The sequence below is a fragment of the Pipistrellus kuhlii genome, unplaced genomic scaffold (assembly GCF_014108245.1).
Source record: "Pipistrellus kuhlii isolate mPipKuh1 unplaced genomic scaffold, mPipKuh1.p scaffold_m20_p_13, whole genome shotgun sequence".
Taxonomy (NCBI): Eukaryota; Metazoa; Chordata; class Mammalia; order Chiroptera; family Vespertilionidae; genus Pipistrellus; species Pipistrellus kuhlii.
The window spans coordinates 16,290,487-16,305,212 of record NW_023425438.1 but is presented as its reverse complement, the minus strand read 5'-3'; the positions used below and the strand labels follow the sequence as shown (position 1 = coordinate 16,305,212).

Here is a 14,726-nt window from a genome sequence, read left to right as displayed (position 1 = left end):
ACAACAAACATAGGCAGCTAACTGCACATCCAGGGCATAGGCAGTGGGAGAAGTCTAGGCAGAAGTCTATCAAAGGTGCAAAGAATAAGTGGATGCTCTGTCTGTAGAGCATTTAAACACCATAATAAAACCACCCAAGGGCCATCTACTCTTTGTTGTCACCATGTGCCATCTCACCAATGAAATTTTCTCCCTGCCTGCTGAAGCAGATTACCACCACCCACTTTAGTCTGCCACTCTCAAAGGAAAACATTTACCCTAGAATACTAAGATCCTTATAGAAAGCATATGTGTCCCAATCGAAACTATCCAGAAGGATTCCCCTGAAAATAGAAAACTCAGTGTGTTTTAAAATACTGGCCTAAGGGGATTGGGGGTGGGGGTTAATGGCATTCAGCCAAGAATTGAACCAAAGAGAAAAATAACTATATTCTTCTCTTTCTTCTCTGGCTTAGAGTACTTTTATTTGGGTCTTCTGTGAGATTATTGAAATCACCTTCTCAAGGGTCTCTTCTTCATCACTGACCATGCACACTTCAACATATTTCATACACTTTTCAAATTACACCTTCTTCATAAAGCAGACATCCCACTGTAGCATTCATATGCTCAAAAATCTTCAATCTAATTCTATTTATGAGTCTTAATTCCAAGAGGTCATAGATGGTGTCTAATTCATTTTTTAATCACAAGAGAACTTAGCTCATGGCTCTGAATAGAGTAGTCACTCACTATTTGCTGCCTGATTTTAAAATTCAGCCAATAAATCTGCTTCAAATTTTCCTTTAAACGATTGCCCTATAATGAAGCATGTTCCATTAATTTGCATCATTTATTCAACATATTTATTGATCATCTATTATGAATTAGGTAGGCACTTTGATGTGCTGAATAATTTTCTATACAAATTTGCCTTTCCTTGAGCAATTTCTACATTCCAACTTTTGTTGTTGTTGTTGTTGTTATTGTTGTTTGTATGTTTGGCCAAAGAAACGAGAAGAACAAACATTTATCTTAAGATCCCTAAGGTACAAAATTTTAGGCTTCACATCTATCAGTGTTCATTTCAAGAGACAAGTGAATGGGTCATAATCTATTTTAGCCTAGGAACCTCTAAGTAGTACTGAAACCAAATATTTAAGATCAGACAAATAAAACATCATTAATTTATTAGTCCTATATAATAAAATGGTAATATGCAAATTGACCATCAATCCAACACACGAGATGGTCGCCCCTATGTGGGCACAAGAGGGCTGGCAGGGGAGGGCAGTTGGGAGGACCAGGCCTGCAAGAGAGGGCAGTTGTTGGTGATCAGGCCTGCAGAGGAGGGCAATTGGGGCAATCAGGCCTGCAGAGGGGGACAGGTGGGGAGAACCAGGCCTGCAAGGGAGGGCAGTTAGGGGTGACGAGGCCAATGGGGGGGTGGCATTTAAGGGTGACCAGGCCAGGAAGGGAGAGCTGTTGGGGGTGATCGGGCTAGCAGGGGAATGGCTAGGGGGTGATCAGGCTGGCTGGCAAAAGCAGTTAGGGGCAGGCTAGCAAGTGAGCATTTGGGAGCCAGCGGCCTGAATTAGAGAGGGATATCTGACTGCCCATTTAGGCCCAATCCTCCGATCCCACCAGGAATAGGCCTAAACAGGCAGTCAGACATCCCTTTAGGGATCCCAGATTGGAGAGGGTGTAGACTGGCCTGAGGGACCCCTCCCTCTCCACACACACCCTGTGCATGAATTTCATGCACTGGGCCTCTAGTATACAGTATATATAAAAGCCTTAAGTGACCTTAAGTGGCCTTTGAATGACTGGCTGGCCAGTCGGTCAATACAGGAGCTGCCCTCTGGTGGTTAGTTTGCTCCCAGAGCCAACCTCCTGCAGCCAGCAGGCGGTGGTGGCATCTGACATCTGTTCCGTCTGCTCCCAGCCGGCAACCCTCACCTTTTCTTTCAACCCTTCAGGGGTCTTCAGGCCCTGGACTGGGACAGGGAACTGGGGGGAGGGGGAAGTAGCAGAAGAACACAGCTCTTTTCCCACTAGGGCTGAGGGCTGGCTCCCTCCCCATGGCCAACATCCCATGCCCTGTCCCTCACCCCAGCCAGCAGGTTTCAATCTGCCCAGCCCTGATGGCCCCTGATCACCAGCCAGGCCTAGGAACCCCACCCATTGGCCCTTTAGTGTTAAATAAAATGGGGGAGGGGGAGAGGTCAGCTATTTTTTCCATGTGTTATTTGCAAAATTGCAAATGGTGATTTTCCCATAATTAAATATTTAGCAACAGTTAAGAATTATGTTGTGTGGATGAGTGTGTGAGCTTGCATAAGAGTTTGTTTATGTGAATGTGTGTGTGTACGCATGTGTGTGTGTGTGTGTGTGTGTGTGCATACTATGTGTATTGTGTAATCTCAGGTAAGAATGTAAGGAGAAGGAAAAGGAAGTGTGGCAAACTGACAAACTCATGGGAACAAGCACTGGACCCATCATTAAGTTACATATCTATGATTTCCCTCCCTGGGCACCAGGGCTCTTGGCTTTTTGACACAAGGTTCATGCCTGAGAGACCACTGATGCAGTTGCCCCATCTAGTTACTCTCATGAGATGCTGTTCTTTCCGTAAAACCAAAGGGGGCACTCGGGATTCTTGCAGCAGCTCTGCCCTAGAATAAATACAACCGTCTGATGTGCAACCTCTGGAGCTGTCTGCCTTTTCGGAGCAACTCTGGGACTTATGTCAGACGAAATGCTTCTGAAGGCAGGGGTGGAAGCCCTGTGGCCAGGGCACTGCAGCTGCCCCTGATGGAGGCCTGTGGCTTTGAGGTGCGAATTCCTAAAGGAACCGCCTCTCAGGGCAGAAACAAAGGATCCAACAACACAGTGCTCTACCGTTTCATCTATTTGAGACTCTCAGCAAAGGGATTGTCACTGAGAAATCCTGACTTCATTCAGGTCCCTGCAAGCTGACCATGTAAACTAGTCCTCACGCCTGCAGTCTCTATCATTTTTTTCTTGCTTCATGTCTTCCACAACAGCATCTGCATCTGACATCCTATATTGTGCTAATGTGTTTATTTTGTGCACCGCCTCTTGTTTTTCTAATGGAATGCAAGTGCCAGGAGGGCATTTTACTGGTGTTTTCACTGTTGTATCAAAAGGGTCTCATACAGTGCCTGGCCCAAAGTAAGTCCTCATATATATGTGTGTTGAATGGATGCATGAAGAAATGAACCCAATTAGTAATACGACTATTCTCAACTGTGGGTTTTTGTTTTTGTTTATTTGTATCTGCTCTACCCAGCTTCTTGTCTTGAGTAAGTTGCTTGACCACTGACTTGGAACATAGCAGGAAGTTCACAAGTTTCTTGAAAAATAGTAAGTGAAAATTACAAGTATAGTACCCATAACATACACACCTAAAGAACCCTTCTTCACAGGAAATAAGAGATTCTCTGACATGCTCACAAACTGGGCCAAACAGAAGCTTATAAGTAATTCCTGAGATAACCAGCAAAGGGTCAGCTTACAGGCACAGGCCGGAGGCTCGGTCCGATTGCCATCTCCATGAGGTCTGGCCTCCTGCAATGTCACAGACAATCTGTCATTGCAGAGCAGGTGGCCAGGCAGGACCTTGGATGTGGATACGGTGACAATGTCAGTTGCTAGCCAGGGCCATCACTGTGCTATAAGGAGATGATTGCTATTAAGTTGCAATTTGCACTGGACAAGGGCCAAAGAGTCTCCCCATAGAGGCCAGTCCCCATACAGGTGGGAGTATGTGCTTCATGAATTCGCTACCAGGCACCAAACATTGATCTTGGTGCTGGGATTGAGTGTTCAGCAAGACAGACAGGCCGTGCAGTCCTGACACCATCTTCCATGCTGCTCATGTATCTTTGTCAGGTCAGTTACAACAGCCACTTGTGCCTCATGGAGACTCAGAAAGACCCTCACACATTTGTAAGTTCTCTCCAATTTCCAAGAGAAGTCCCCATTTTTATATTTAGTTAAATATCAAAGTTCAAAGGAGCAGTAGAATAGAAACAGTGTTGAGGCAGATATAAAGAATTTTGGTGGTTTTTTGTTTGTTTGTTTGTTTGTTTGTTTTTTCACTTGTCTTTACTACTAATTACCAATTTGATCTTAGGCCAGAACCTTAGAATCGCCTAGGAAACTTTAAAAAAAAAAATACAGAGCCCTTACTCGACTCCAAGTCTACGGGAACAGAATCTTGAAGAGTTGGCCTGGGCTTCAGTATTATTTCAAAACAACACAACTGATACTTCTGTATAGTGAGGACTGGGCAAATCTCTGCACTTTCTTTTTTAGTCTTTAAAATGAGAGTAATCACACTTCACCCAACGAGTTCATAAGGATTTCTTATATAAAACTTAGGCTGCAAATGGCGAATAATTTTAATATCTACATAAACACTGTGTTTATTCTGGTCTACACTCAAGAATTGTAAAGCTTATCCAAAGATGGCTAAGCTCTTGTGGGTGTGACAGGACAGTATGTAAAAAGCAAAGGGGGAAAAAACAACAATACGTGGTTTATGTAGTTTCTGAGCCTCTCTGCCCGTGATCACTAAGGACTCTTTAGGTTACACTAAGATAAGATTCTGAATTTTTAAAGAGACAATAGCAGATAGTATTGTTGTTTCCAGACATTTCCAGAGGTAGCAGAATCATCATTAAAACCATGGACTAAGACACTTTAAGTTCAGTCTATTTCCCTCTTAGATATTTTTGTTATGACTATTGTCAAGGGCTGCTGTCTGGGCACTGTGGTAATCACTAAAGCATTGGCAGTTCTCAGAAGATTCTAATCAGTGCCCAGCCATTGGAGATGTGGAGGAAGCTATACATCATAGACGGTGCCCTATAAAAGAGATTGATTGAAGAAGCTGAAGTGTCATCTCTCGGGGACATTGCTTCAGAGCTGGATTGCAAGGAACAACTGCCTGGTACAGAGCACCCCAGGGCTTCATCTTGAGTCCCTATTGATGGAGAGTCCTTGGATCAATATTGAGGGAAGTCTGTGCAGACTCAGTGAGGATGTTTATGTTCTAAAAAGATCCTCAGTAAGTAACATTCATGTGACAACCAAAATCTTCAGTGCAGTGAATGTTGTTTAAAATGGCTCTATTGGAACTTATACCCTCAGATTATAATGGACTTGGGACCAAGTTGATACCCAGACATAAAGGAAAATAAATATTATGATGCAACCAGAATGTGGTGCTCCCTGTATCAGTCACATAACCACCCTCGGTACTTAACAAAATTAGAACGCGTACAAGTAGCTTCTTTTATTGAAGACAGGAAATCCTTTATGCTGTAGGGGCATCAATTTTCCTAGATTACTTGTTGTACAGAATTCTGTATAACAAAAATGATACATAATTATTATCAGTGATGAGATGGTCTGAATATGTGGAACCTAATTATGTAGAAACTTTTAAAAAGACTTTATAACATTTTATGGAACTTTATAAATAGTTATATAAGCAACAAAATTTATTAATTACTATACTCAGGAACTATGTCAAGTATATTACATACATTTTATCCTCCCTCTTGCTCTCTGAAGGAAAATTTTACCATATAGGTTTTCCTTAACAGAAATTGTGACTCAGAGAGGTTAAGAAACTTCCCCAAGGTCACACAGCTAAAGGTGATATTCTGACTCCAGATATCCTGACTCCAAAGCCTTACCTCTTAACTAGTCTTTGTTATTTTCTGCCCCCGCTACCTGCTCTAAATAATGATTCTGATATTGAGTTATTCATTGGCAATCTTACCATTTGGGACAGTTGTGGGTTACAGGCCAGATGTGTCCTTAATATACTAAGGGGCAAAAATGAGAAATGCAAGGGTTAGGCTTTTGTACAAACCCAACCCTTGATTTTACTCGCTCAGATGCAGAAGTTCAGGCACCTGCTATTCAAAGACAGTGACAGATTCATAGGATGCGGGTGACCTCACAGCAATGGAGCACAGAGGAGAATGGATCATAACTGTTCATCTACGAGTAAGGCTGCTCCCACTCAATAGCAGGGCCGGCTCACCAGATGGGGTTCCACTGTGGTGCTCAACTGTTCAAAACAAAACGGAGAAGAAAATGTTGAACTGCAAGGAGTAAGACCCCAGAGAAGGAACAGTGGCACTTAGAAGTAAACCAATAATCTTGTCGCCCCTGAAGCAAAAACCCCTGGGCCCCACCAGTAGCAAAGCAACAACAACAACAAGAAGAAACCCAAGGGAAAAATGGTTTTTTTTTGTTGTTGTTGTCCCTGAGGGCTCTAGGTATGGGGAAATGGTGAATGCCACGCTCTACTAGCTAGCCATGCTGAGGACATTATAATTCTTTTCTCTTATGTACAAATCAGTGTCAGACTCAGACCATAAATGTGCAGAGATGTGAATGGTGACAACTGGCAAAAAAGGCAATGAGGCCAGGAAGGACTCCTTCTATGTTAACACACTTTAGAGGCACCAAGCATTGAAAAAAAAAAAAAAAAATAGCAATGGTACCTCTGACCTAAGTAATTCAAACTAAATTGAAAGGAATTAAATGATAACAAAATAAAGTTTCCCTGTGATGAAAAAAAAAAATTAGTGGGTGTTTTAGTAAAATATTAAAGTTTTAGAAAAATTTCTGGTACCCCTGATCCTATGTCTAATTTTTCCATAGACTGGATAAAGAGGCCTAATTCATAAGGTGTATACTTTGGTCTGAAAACGAGTTCATTAAATCTCCTGAAGGTTTTCAGAAAAATGGTTCATGAAAACCTGTGCCATCTTTAGAACTATCAAGTCTCAGCGGAATCCCCAAATGGTCCTGGCATTCTGTTTGGGCGCATAACTGTGGAAACCTATACCCTGCATCTCAAGTCCAAAGGAAAGAATGGCAATTAATATCCAAGGACACAATTAAGAAATACCACTGCCCCTGGAATGTAAATCACCGCCTTTCTACGTACGCTATTTCTTCTTTCCAAAGCTTCAGCCGGCAGCGGCCTCCCAATTTCCTTCGCCGGAGCCTTGTGCCAGTGATGTAGCCTTTGATAATTCTTGCAATAAAAATCCAGTCATGCTTGACATTTAGGAGGGAGCAAGAGGTTTGATTTGCCTCAGGGCCATGGAACCCTTAGAGAGAATGCCTTTTAATGAGAAATGAAAGACAAAATAAAAATTAAGGGTTCAAATATCGAGCCAAATCAAAATGGGTGCCAAATCACTAGGCACTAGGTGGCCTTTAAAAAGTTCTAGATAAAGAGAGGGCCATTTAATGGAAGTCCCCCCTCCCCCCACCCCAATAATCCAAGTTGACCTGCTCTCAGTCTTGGCTGGAAAAGAGGAGGAATAAAGAGACTCAAGATGTGTAGCCTTCATGCTTTCTTGGCTACTGACAAGATGGACTGTGGAATAAAGGCCTTGGGCCACTGGAAGAAAGACGTTGAGAACAGGGTTCTCTTCATCCCACATCACAAGCATGCTTATAGATTCAAGAAGATCTGAGCTCACCCTAAGTGGTCCATAACAGCAATGATAGACCACACCCGCTACACTGAATCTATTCCAGTGAGATGGACTCCACTCACGTTTTCATTTAGCCCTCTCACTCAGCTCCTCCCATTAGCTCTGTCCCATTTCCTCCCGGTGGGTCCTTAGTTTCACGCTCTTCTCTCTGTCATTTAGAAAGCAACGGATTTATTCTCCAAGCCCCATCGGTTGAATGTGAGCCAAACGCCTGCCTTTTCACACTCCCTTAAAGTCAGGACCCTAAGTCAGTGGTCAGCAAACTCATTAGTCACAGAGCCAAATATCAACAGGACACGACTGAAATTTCTTTGGAGAGCCAAATGTTTTAAACTTAAACTTCTCCGAACGCCACTTCTTCAACATAGACTCGCCCAGGCCATGGTATTTTTGTGGAAGAGCCACACTCAAAGGGGCCAAAGAGCCGCATGTGGCTCGCGAGCCGCAGTTGGCAGACCACGGCCCTCAGTGATTTTTGGCTGAGGCTCTCATTTTTGGTTGTGACCTGTGTGTGATTCTGCTCACACCCACAGGTCAGTGCAGTCTAACAAAAAGTTTGTGCGCAGAGTGGCTTCCAAGAAAATTTAACTCATAGTGAGGAAAGGGAATTGCTCTTAGAGAGGAATGATTCCTGGGAGCATACAAGACAAGAAGAGGCTTCCGGTTTCCTCCACCAAGCCCAGTGCCCATCACCCCTGGCTGGATTCAGGAGACCCTTGGGGCTAATGCAAGTGAGGGCCTCACTCAGGCAGCAGCACTGGTAAGTGATGCAAAAGTGCAGGTCCCAGGCCTGCTCCTGGTCTGCTGCAGGAGACATGACACTCCCCATGCTCTTTACACACACATGCTTGTTTGAGGAATATTGGCCTAGAACAGTGACTTTCAACCTAGGTTACCTAGAAATCAACCAGGGCCCTAGCCAGTTGGGCTCAGTGGATAGAGCATCAGGCTGTGGACTGAAGGGTCCCTATTCCATTCAGGTCAAGGTCACATGTCCTGGTTATGGCCTCCATCCCCAGTGAGGAGCATGCAGAGGCAGCTGATCAATGATTCTCTCTCTCTCTCTTCATTGATGTTTCTACCTCTCTCTCCCATCTTCCTTCCTCTCTGAAATCAATAAAAATATAAAAACAAAAACAAACATAGGAATCAACCAGGGAACATAAGCAAAAAAAAAAAAAAATTACTGATGCCTGGGTCCCACCCCCAGAGATTCCAAGGCAATGAGTCTGGGGTGTGGCTTCAGCCTTGGGATGTTTAAAAGCTAGCCAGGAGATTTTAAGGGGCAGTCAGGATAGAGCCACTGGGATAGAGGCAGAGAGGGCTCCCTCCCTTAGGCCTCTGTGCCTCAAACAGTGGGGTTCCTGGTCAGAATCTCTTTTTCCTGTGGGCTGGCTGCCCCAGATCTGCGCTGTAAGTATGGGGGAGGATTCCGCTGAGGACCCTAACTTTCTGCCCAGTGCTCTGCAGCTCTCTCCTTCCCTCACCTTCCCCAAGCCCCTCACCTCCATACACACACCTTGATGAATCACACCAGCAGCGAACATCTCCTGGTGCTTTAAAAATGCAAACTCGGAGTCCTGCTTGAGAGTTACAGCATCAGACCCTCAAGACAAGAGGGGACGCTGAAACCTGCATTTGGAACCAGCTCCCCAGGTGTCTGAGACCAGGTCTGTGAACTCCACAGTGGGTCCAGCCTTCCGCCCTGCCAAGCGATTAAGGATTTGTAAGGATGAATGAGCTGTCCGGAGAGCCAGGGCCTGGTGCAGCGCTCTCCTTTATTAATTATGGGGAAGTGATGCATTGGCCACGTTAATGCTTCTCTTGGAAAGGGCAGTCAGTGGATGGCTCGTGGATTTCGGCACCAGCCCTTTCCCCAACGCAACCTTCCTGCTCAGCTGTTCCTCCTCTCTGTAGTCGAAAAGCCGCGTGGCTTTCACACTAAACAGCCTCCTGATCATGATTCCCAGGTGAGCTGCACTCGTGGAGGGAAATACCGGCAGGCAGGCACGGAGGAGAATCTTTCCGAGTTCTTGGCTGGGGAATACCTCTCCCCCAACCCCCACACGGCCTTATCTGCTTGCGTCAGCAGCTACTACCCGGCGTGTTACTCTGCAAGCCTGATATGCGGGAAAACACGGAGTGAGGATTTAAGAGAAAAATGAGACAGCCCCAGATCCCTTAGCTAAAGGAGAGCTTCCCTTAGCCAAGGGCTAGCGTGCAGGAAGCAAGAGATAGCCCATGCACCATTGCAGAGGTGAGACACGGGCAGGCGAGCCTGGGTGGGGGCTCTGCCTGGGGGGCGAGCCAGGGTGGAAAGAAAAGTTGCAGCGCGGATCGGTGCGTGTCACCCGCGGGGCTGGGTGCGGAAGAGCCGCTGGAACGCACTGCGGGGCCGAGGTGAGCTGGGAGGGAATCGGAAAAGATCTCCGTGGCCGAGGCCGGGGCGGGGGTGGAGGGGCTCCCCATCGTGCTCGGCGATCCCGAGCCAGGTGGGAGCCCGGGGCGCCGGGGGGAGCGCACGGGGGACCGGGGCGCGGGGACCCGGCGGGGCTGAGCGCGGAGGGAGCGAGTGCGCGGCGGCGGGCGGGGTGCGCGGGGGGAGGAGAGCGCCGCCCGGGCCCGGCCCTCCCCGCCTCCCGGCCTCCGCGCTGCTCCCGCTGCCCGCGCGCACCGGCTGCGGGCCCCGCCGCTCCGTCCGCGCTGCCGGCGCCGCCCGGAGCCTGCCCAGCGCGGGAGCCGCCCGCCGCCCCGGCTTCCAGCTCCGTCTGCCCGGCCATGGGCGCCGCCTCTCCCCGGCCGAGCGCGGTGTAAGCGGAGGGCGTGCGCGGGCTGCTGCTCGCGGGGAGCCGGGGGCACCGGCCGTCCACGCTCCCGCACACCAGGTAGGACCCCAGGATGGGCGAGCCGGAGGGATCTGGTCCCAGACCGCCAGCTGCTTTTTCCTTGGGTGGTTCAGCCGAAGGCTGCACTTCCCGCCGCTTTGACAAAGGACCGGCTCCGTGTGTGTGTGTGTGTGTGTGTGTGTGTGTGTGTGTGTGTGTGTGGACGCGCGCACACAGGTTCCGGGTGTCCGGGTTGTCGGGCTCGTGTGTCTGGGGGTGAGTGTTACTCCCCTCCCCTCCCCGCCCGCCCGTGCCGGCCGCTGGGGAGAAAGGGCTGCCCGGGAGGGATGCTGCACCCTGCACCGCCCCGGGCTCTGCAGGCTGAGGGCGCGAAGATCTAAATGCATCGGGTCGCAGCGCTACCCGGTCGGTGCAGGCATCCCCAGGAACGGGGCTCCGAGGTCACCCCCCTCCGTGTTCTCCCGGGGGTCTTCCCCGAGGCCACCCCTGCGAGCGCCCTCTTTTCAGGCGGACTGCGGAGCGGAGGGAGGTGTGGCCGGCCGGGGACTGGGGAGGGGGACATGCAGCGGGCAGGGGGCTGAAGGCCCCCCCACCCCCTTTCTGGGCGCTGTGCTGGGTGTGCGTGGTGGCTTCTGGGCACACACAGGCATCTCCCCTCACAGGAGGCTGGAAGGGAACTTTGCAGCTCCATTGCCTGCCTCTGGGGCTTCAGGGAAAAGGTCTGTGTTCTGAGATGTGAGGATACCCTTCCTGGCTCCACCTTAATGAAGAAGAGGGAGGTCTTATGGGTGGACAGTAGGCGAAAGAACCCAAATCCGCCCAGGCAATGCTTTAAAAAAACACACAAAACACAGAATGTGTGTGCATCCTTGATTTTCACATTCCCCCACCTCCCTTTGGGTTCTGTTGACTGATGAATGGTTTGGGCTGGCAATTCATATTTCCCTCTCCAGACAAAGTGGCAGTGGTTGGGTTAAGGGCAGAGTGATCACATTTAAGGAAGATTTTTTTTCTTTTTTAAGAGAGCAATGTGCATGGTGCCGGCAGCCGCTGGAAAGAAAGTCATGCTTTGCACTGGGTATCTCTGTTTTAACCCCCCTCTGCCTGGCTCCCTGGCTGGCGGCTCTGTCTCACTCCTGCTAGTCAGCCACTGGTGGTTGTGAATATGACAATACAAACTTTGTCCTGCTGGAGGTGTAGAGACTAAAAAGAGAAGAAAGGATATCAGTGGGAGGTGTGGTGGCAGGAGCTCCTGAAACAATGACAGCTGTGGCAAAGACAGTGCAGGCATCTCGATCATGGAGGAGCTGGCAGAGGAGGGAGAGACTCCGATATGATCTGGTTAAAGGCAGAGCTTGAGCATCTCCAAATATGAGCAAAGGACATCCACCCTCCAGCTTCTGGGCGAAGGTTTCCTGCGGGGAAACCTCGGGAGCCACCAGGAGGGGATTCATAAAGTGTGGGTCCCACCCATGTCCCCAACACACACACACACACACACACTCCCGCCACGCCCCCCCATTCCCCCCCTTACAAGCTGCTTTCTCTTTCTCTTCCAAAGCCATTTCTACAGCAAGTCTAGAAAGGAGAAGATGTATCTAAGGGTTTCATTCATTTCAGATAAGAAAACAAAGCAAACATTTGGAATGACTGTCTTTAGGTTCCTCTTTCAAATCATGTGCTACTTAGATTTAGCTGTGTGGGTTTTGCCAAACTTGCTTAATTGGGAGGTGAGGCTGGTGCAAAAGGAGGAAGGAAGGGAGAGCTAGCTTCGTGTGTGTGTGTGTGTGTGTGTATGTGTGTGTGTGTGTGTGTGTGGTGGAGGGGTCGTGAGTGAAACCATTGGGAGAAGGGCGAAGACTCATTTGTCAAGAAGCAAGATGTTTTTTTTCTCAGTCAAATGGTTTTCATCTTAAAAATTCTGCCTGCTTGAAGGATTCCATTTGGATCTGAGGGCTCTTTAGCTAAGATTTTTCTCAACTACTATAAGAGGATTCATGCTTTCCCCCCTAAAATGGCTGTTGTCTTATATTGAATATGGAATGCTTAATTCCTAAGGGAGTGAAAAGAAAAACTAGACAAAGGTAAACTACTATTCCCTGTTGAGCTGTGCAGACGTTGCAAAGGATGTAAGTGTCCATGACAATCAGACTTCATTTACTCTGTCTTGTAAGCTTAGCCAGGTTGGAAGAGGAAGGAAGGAATGAAAAGAATATGAAGGCAATATTTGATCACCTATTTACCTACCTACCTACCTATCTATCAAACTGTCTATCTTTCTATTTACTGTCTACAAACTGTTACTATTGAATTATTTCCACTGTATCTTTTTAGATGAAGATTGAGAAATAGATGACCCTTGTGCTGACTACAAAAGGGGAATACAACACAGCAGTGCAGCATTTCACCTCCAAATACAATCACTGAAGGAAGGTGAAATGTAGTCAGTAACACCTACAGGACTATTTGCAAGAAGTATGTTAATTGCTCTTTTAAGCTTACTATGTTTTGAGAGAGAGAGAAAAATATTCCAAAAAAGCTTCAGCATTTTGTTAGCAAGCTATATTTAACATGTTTTTTATCAGACAAAAATAGACTTTTATTTATCTTGCAAAGTAAACGCATGATTCCTTCCCTCTAAGTGCTTCATGTGTTTCTTTGACAAAATAAATGATGAGGGAGGCTCTGCAGAGCCAATGAAGTTGCATTCCCCCCTCTAACGCAAGTGAAAGCATTACTTTAACTGGCAGATGCATTTCTTGCAAAGAAAGTGAATTTTAGGGCTTTACCATCTGATTTTCATGTTGCAGTTCAGTGAGAGAAACCCTTTCCCCATGATGCCTTCAGATAGAAGGGAGGATAGCATGCAGGTAATAAGCAAGCCATCTGCCTCATCAGCATGGAACTAGATAAGATCAACATAAACAGAAATTAAATCAGGGCAAAGAAACACACAATTAAAACTGGAGGGCAGAGCACATAGCTTTCATGGTTTATATTCTTGCAGAGTGTGTGTATGTCGCTTTTAACTGAATATTAAATTGTGGCTTTACCTGTGCTAAGAACTAAGGAATCAACACGCAAGGATCTCTATCTTCTTCCTGATCCTTTCATCCTTTTTAAGTTGTATTTTGTCTTCTAAGGGATAAATGTCTCTTGCCAGAACATCTCCCCAATTCACCCAGACCTCATAGACCCCTCATCAGAAGCTCACAGCATTGTCTCCCATCTGACCAAATTCTCCTGCTCCCTCTGGTGGCAAATATTCTCCCTGACTCTCCCAAGGTACCAGAATCCCATCCAAGCATCCTTTAGAGCTCCCTTAGCTGTCTATCCTGTGGATTTGAATTCTCAGTAGTAATCGTGGCTCACCAAGCCAAAGGGTTGCTGAGCAAGCTGTTTCCAATTTTCTGTCTGAAGACCGGGGTGTCTAGGGCCTGGAGACACATTTGCGATGTAGACCCATTGAAAGGGACTAGATTCTGGGAATGTGAGCTTTGGGAGTCTGAAATTTTGACTTGGACTCAGGGCTACTCTGGTGGGACCTCATCAAGTTCCATGGGATATTTCCAGTTTTCTGTCTCTTCCGAAAGGTACCTCTGTGTGTGTGTGTGTGTGTGTGTGCACATGCATATACCTCTGTGTCTCTTCTTGACTCTCTTTCCCTCTATCCTCTCATTTGTGCACACAAAATATATTTTACATAATACATATTTTGAAGACTCAAAACTAATCAACGATGAGTGTCTCACTAGGGTTTGTAAATCAAACAACCCATTTTATGAACTGGGGACACCTAGGGTAAGTTACTCTTCCCAGTATGTTTTTATCAAGAGCAGTTCAGACTACAAATGAGGAGGTTAGTGCCTTGCCCAATGGGTTGGGTTAACTTGGAGACAGATTCTCACAGCCCTCATTGCCTCACATGTTTTTGGTAGGCTCTTTTTTTTTTTTTTTTTTTGATAGTTCTATATTGAACCCTAAGTGTCTTAATAGTGAATCTGTGTTTGTGATTGTCCTTAGATCTACCAGCCAAGAGAGTGAAGTACGTAAGTAACAAGATCAACAAAGGTTCCCAAGAATCATGTTTTCTCTTTGCCTGAAACTTCCTACCCAGTTTCAGGTGGAGAAGAAGGGAAGTCCTGAGGTGAAGGAAATGTGTCTGTGGTCAAGAGCAAGAACATTATAGGTAGTAGCCTGAAGTGCTCGGAGGAGGGCAAAACATCCTTAGATACAAAGCATTGATCCATCCATCAATGTGGGATTTGAAAGTCTCACTATCAAAGATTTCTTTGAATGAGTCATTCTACCCAGTTGCTATAATAGATTATTATTGCTATAATAA

At 46.7% G+C, this 14,726-nt stretch overlaps 1 protein-coding gene across 21 annotated transcripts in view; it reads left to right on the top strand.

Moving 5' to 3' along the window:
* Positions 1-8,829: 8,829 nt before the first annotated feature.
* The window catches only part of SLC8A1 (solute carrier family 8 member A1), a 307,087-nt gene continuing 301,190 nt past the window's right edge, over positions 8,830-14,726 (top strand). For 5 of the 21 annotated variants that reach the window (XM_045580681.1, XM_045580680.1, XM_045580679.1 and 2 more), the window contains exon 1: positions 9,230-9,505. In XM_045580681.1, the coding sequence (XP_045436637.1) occupies positions 9,380-9,505 (126 nt within the window). In that variant the 5' untranslated portion in view covers positions 9,230-9,379. Of the gene's footprint in view, positions 8,949-9,228; positions 9,506-9,627; positions 9,793-10,213; positions 10,421-14,726 lie in introns of those variants that run through there. The other 16 variants (XM_045580684.1, XM_036435125.2, XM_036435123.2 and 13 more) reach the window with 9 other exon arrangements.